The sequence below is a fragment of the Rhinatrema bivittatum genome, chromosome 13 (genome assembly GCF_901001135.1).
Source record: "Rhinatrema bivittatum chromosome 13, aRhiBiv1.1, whole genome shotgun sequence".
Taxonomy (NCBI): Eukaryota; Metazoa; Chordata; class Amphibia; order Gymnophiona; family Rhinatrematidae; genus Rhinatrema; species Rhinatrema bivittatum.
Window position 1 is genome coordinate 3,409,170 of NC_042627.1, and position 5,696 is coordinate 3,414,865.

Here is a 5,696-nt window from a genome sequence, read left to right on the forward strand (position 1 = left end):
TTTTCTGTTTGGTGGACATCAGCATCTGTATCCAAAATGCATAAAACTACTTTTCCAAGCTGCCAAGTAGTTGATCAAGCTTTTTAAAATCCCTCAGATTTGTCTTCTCTATTGGTGATCTTGGCATCATCAGAAAATAAGCTAATTTTTTCTCCTACATTGGGCCTTATTTTCCAAGTGGCTCGCATGGGATAAGGGACGTTTCGCACGTGAAAAGTCCCTTATCGCATGCAATACCAAAATGGGGGCGAAGTCGGCCCCAGAAGAGGAGGAGTCAGGGCGTCACTGGGGCTGACTCCGCGAAGACGCCGCAGACGACAAAAAGGTAAGGCCCTTTTTGAGTCCGAGTTCGCGCCCAATAGCTATAGCTTCTATGGTGGCGCTATTGGGTGAGAAACCGGCAGCAATTGCACCGCGACGGTGCGATCGCTGCCAGCTAGCACAGGCCCGCGCCCCATTTCGGCCCCCTGCCCCTCATTCCCTAAAGTATTGTAGGCCTGCGATACTTTAGAAAATGAGGCCCATTGTCTACAATATAACTCAGAAAGATATTGAATAGATCTTGTCCCAGGACTGATCTATGAGGAACTCCAATCACCACCATTTTTTGTTCATAGTGAACTCTGTTTTACCATCATACTCTGTCATCTATCCCCCAACCAATTTCTAACCCAGTCCATCATCTTATGTCCCACCTCTAACTACTTATTTATGAACCTCCTATTTGGGAAAGTATCAAAACCTTTGCTAAAATCCAAGTACCCTGCATCCAGTGCCTTCCTTCTATATACTGTAATTCTCATAAGAACTTAAGAAATGTCATGCTGTGTCAACCCTGGCTAATCCAGGTCATCCTGGAAGTACCTCAAAAATCCCAATATGAAAATATGTTTCATGTTACTTCACCCAAGATTAAGAAATGGAGAAAACAAAGTTGTCTTATTAACCAATCAAATAAATGGATCAGATTCATTTGATACAATCTCTCTTTCATAAATCCACATGGTGTTGGATCCCACGACCTACTTAATACAAGATACTTTACTATCTTTTCATTCAGTGGAAACTCCATTAATTTTCTCACCATTAAAGTCAGAATAACCAATCTATGGCTGACAATCTACATGCTAATTATACTTTTATAAACATGAACAGCGTCCATACTTCTCTTGTCTTCAATAATCTATTGAACAGGTCCTTTTCTGACCTCCTTTAATATCCTAGAATGCATCCAACCTGGCTCCATGGTTTTATTCACTTTCAATTATTCTATTTCAGAAAAACACTTTGTTCCTCATATGATGTGGCATCTATGTCACCACCATACAAACCCTTGAAAATAATAGGTTGAGAGAACATTGTACAAATCTCATCTTTGTGTGAGTTTCCTCACTCCGAAGGGCATTAAATCTTCACAAGAGTACACTGTTCTGTTCGTACGTCGCACTCTGCATGTCAAAGTGGCCCCTAACCCCCTACACTACTACCTAAACCCCACCTCGAGTAGCTAGGCGGGCCTTCTATAGAGGTATAAATTCCTACCTAGTATGAGGGCCTTAGGGCTATTCTCTCTCTCTCTCTCTCTCTCTCTCATATGAAAACACTCTTTGCAAAAACATCATAAATTGTGCTAAAGCAGTATCGCATGACTTAATGAAAAAGGTGTAGTTAATTTCCACATTAAAACTGTGCGATATGGCTTCGCCAATTCCAATGCCAGCCCACTTGGCCAGAAATCCTGCCCCAATCTCCTCCCCTTTTTCTAGTTTGAATCACACCATGCGTTGAAGGCGTTTTCGCATATAGCACTTTGATAAATGACCCCCTTAGTTAGATAAGTCTTAAATAGTGCTATTTAGCCAGATAGGTGACTACAGCACTATTTATCTGGATATTTGTTGCCATTAAGCAGGTGAAGTAAAAATGTATGTGGCTATGTTTCAAATAATTGACAAGTTTTTTGATACATGAGCATGTTGTTGGGGATATTTATGCATATTTTACATAGTATCCATGCATTTGTGTGTTTGATATAAAATACTTGTGCATGCACACCTATCCGTATACAGTAGCTGTGTATATGGGCACACTCATGCATGTTTCAAAGTTATCCTCCCAATATGTACTGGTTTCGGTTATACACATAACCCGATCTGGCAAGCAACAATGAGAGAATGTATCGGATCCCCCACTATTAACAATGAACAACAAAAGGGGAATCACTAACTAATTAGTTTCAGTTATACACAGACACCAGAAATAATTTATATGAATGTAAAATGTACATTTTCTATATATATTTATGAATATATTTGTTTATTTTTATATGGTATCCTATCTAGGGAATCTTAAAAAAGTACAATAAAATAGTGAATTTTTCTTTTCCTTCTTATTTTAGGAGATTACATTCAAAAACCCTATGGGCATCAGAAATCAGTCCTCAGTGACCGAATTCATTCTTTTAGGACTCACCGATGATCCAGAGCTGGAGACTTTTCTCTTCATTCTGTTTTCTTTGGTTTATATAATAACAATATTGGGCAATATTGGCATGCTTGTGGTCATTGTGAGTGATGCTCATCTTCAGACTGCCATGTATTTCTTTCTCAGGCACCTGTCCTTTGTAGATCTCTGTTATTCAACAGTTATTGTCCCTAAAACACTTATTAATTTCTTGTCAGAAAGTAAAATCATTTCTTTCTTTGGCTGTGCAGCTCAAATGTTTTTCTTTGTTGGAATGGCAGGGTCAGAGGGATTGATTCTTGCCCTTATGTCTTATGATCGATATGTCGCCATTTGCAACCCTTTGCTTTATACGGTTGTAATGACAAACAAAAGTTGCATTTACTTGGTAACCAGTGCCTATATTGGTGGCTTCCTCAATTCTCTTATTCAGACAGCCAGTACGTTTAGCCTTTCCTTCTGCAAATCCAATAAGATCACTCATTTCTTCTGTGATATCCCTCCCCTATTAAAACTTTCCTGTTCCAATACTTTGTTGAATGAAGTCATACTGTTTGTTTTTGCTGGCAGTATTCAGGTTGGCACCCTGCTGGTCATCCTGATCTCCTATGCATACATCCTCTGCTCCATCCTGAGGATGCGCTCTGCAGAGAGGAGGCATAAGGCTTTTAATACCTGTGCCTCACACTTTCTCTGTGTGACTTTGTTCTATGGCACTGTGATCTTCATGTATATGCGGCCCAGTTCACAGTACACATTGGACCAGGATAGAGTAGCATCTGTGTTTTACACAGTTATAATCCCCATGCTAAATCCCTTAATCTATAGTTTGAGGAACAAAGATGTAAAGCAAGCCATAAGGAAAATCATAAATAAGAAAGTTAAAATTTTTACATCAATTTTGCAGCAGTAATATGTATCACAGACAGTGCTGTATAATATAATTAATATAATATTGTACAGGGGAATCCAAGATGGCCGCCACGTGAAAAGGTTGGCGAAGTTGCTCTCTCCCTGATTTCTTTGAAACTTCTAATTTTAAAATGCTGCACTCAAAGAGAAAGGCCAAGCTTAGGGGGTCATTTTCCTACTGTATTGCATGCGAAAAGAGGCGAAGTCAGGGTGGCATCAGCACCGGAAGAGGAGGAGTTAGGGCGGCGTTGGGGCAGACTTCACTGGTGGCGATAAGGTAAGCCAGTAGCGTGCCCAATAACACCACCTTTCACGGTGGCGCTATTAGGTGTGAAAGCTGGCAGTGATAACACCGAGGTGGTGCAATCACTGCTGGCTTTCGCTGGCCCGCCCCCCACTTCGCCCCCCTGCCCCCTGTTACCGCCAAATTCAGGGGGCTCCGTGAAGTTAGAAAATCCATCCCCTAGAGAGGTAACTGCCTTGTCATCACTGTTATTGGGAAATGGCCAGAAGAGGATCGAGTCTTTCTTCGCTACTGCGGTAGCGAGGGAAATGCCGGTGGAGGAGGCCGCTTCAAATGCTGACGTGGGGTGGATGTCTGCATTGCTGGCTGAGGAGATCACCCTTAGTCCCGGTGCACTGGTGACACCCCCCATCTCCTGACCCACCCAATGCTGCGATTGCTGGGGTAAGCCCTCAAGAACTGTATTCTCTGCTTGAATCTATTGCCAATTTAAAAAGTTTCTTACCCAGGAGCAGTGAAGAGGGGGAAATGAAGGCCATCGAGGAGGTGGTGAGAGGGAGCACAGCAGGAAGGGAAAAGGCGGCTCAGAAATCTCTTTTGGAAATGTCTGTTCCGTTGGAAAAACCTAGTGTTATAATTATGGATTCCCTATGTTATGCCATGAAAGGTCTTGAAAAAGCTATTTTGAATTTGACCAAAATAACACTTAAATCAAATCAAAGATTTCTAAGTATAGAGAAAGAAATGAGCTTACAAATAGCTAAAACAGAGCAGATTGAGTCAAGTATGGAGAAAGTGGAAAACATTCAACTAGAAATATTAAGAGTGGAAGATGTTAACTTGAAAAGGCTTGAAAATATAGAAAACCAAATAAAGTACTTAAATCTACGTATAGTAAATTTTCGTTTCATCAAAGAAATTTCTGCCTATGAAATGTTTAAAACTTATATGATTAAAGTGTTAAAAATACCCATGGAAGGACTTCCAGTAATTTCTAGACTTTACTATTTGCCAGAGAAAGGGAGAAAGGTTGAAGATAACCTGGATCAAGAGAAAGACAACAAATTAAACTTGACTCAAATTTTAGAGTTGTAGATGAAATCAGAAATTAAAAAAAGAATGACTTTATTTTTGTCTTGCACCTTTGCAGCGGACAGAGAAATGATTATGAAGAGGTTTATGCGAAACTGTTCTGAACTTTACTATGGGGAAAAAATCTGGATTTATCCAGATATCTCTTGTATAACTCAAGAAAGAAGAAAGAAGTCCATAACCTTAAGACAAGAAGTGGTGGCGAGAGGGGCCAGTTTTAGCCTCAGATATCCCTGCAAATGTACTATAAGACATCAGAATTCAAAATATATTTTTCTTGAACCAAGTCGATTACAAAGATTTCTGGAACCAGCTAACCCACCGGGCCGGATTTTAATATCTACGCACGGGCGTAGATTTGTGCACACAACCCGGCGCACACAAATCTACACCCAATTTTATAACATGAGGCCTCGGGGGGAAATTTCCTTCAGTCTCCCACCTTCTCCTCCCCTCCTCTACCTAACCCGCCCCCCAGCTCTACCTAACCCCCCTAACCTTTATTTATCATGTTGTGCCGCTTAGGTTGCGCACGCTGGCACTTGGCCAGCGCACAATCCCTCAGCCTAACGGCTCTAGGAAGGCCTCTGGCCATGCCCCCGCCCCTTTTTTCATGCCCCTGGGCTTGCGCGTGTCACCGGGCCTATGCAAAATAGGCTCGGCATGCATAACCCCCCTTCGCTCGTAAATCCAGCTGGATTTAAGCACGTAGGGCTTTTAAAACTTTCCCCATAATCTTCAGTCGTGTTCCGATGCTAGTTAAAGATCCTTGCTACAATCATGCGACATTACCAATTTGTTGAGATTTGTATATAATTTCTTTGCATCCGCTTATAAAAGATTCCCCTAAGGATTTCTTGGAAAAGTAGATATGAATCTATGACATGTAAACTTGAAGCTGAATGGAAGAGCAGTTAACTGTAACTGTATTCTGATCTACGAATTGTAAAATGTTTACTATTTGTAAATATTGGAAAAATTGAAT

General features: G+C 41.0%; 1 protein-coding gene across 1 annotated transcript; it reads left to right on the plus strand.

The window, feature by feature from the left end:
- Positions 1 to 2,413: 2,413 nt before the first annotated feature.
- LOC115075300 (olfactory receptor 1019-like) lies at positions 2,414 to 3,376 on the plus strand. The gene has a single exon (XM_029575594.1). It carries the CDS (start codon positions 2,420 to 2,422, stop codon positions 3,374 to 3,376), a length of 957 nt encoding a protein of 318 aa, XP_029431454.1. The 5' UTR covers positions 2,414 to 2,419.
- The last annotated feature ends 2,320 nt before the right edge of the window (positions 3,377 to 5,696 follow it).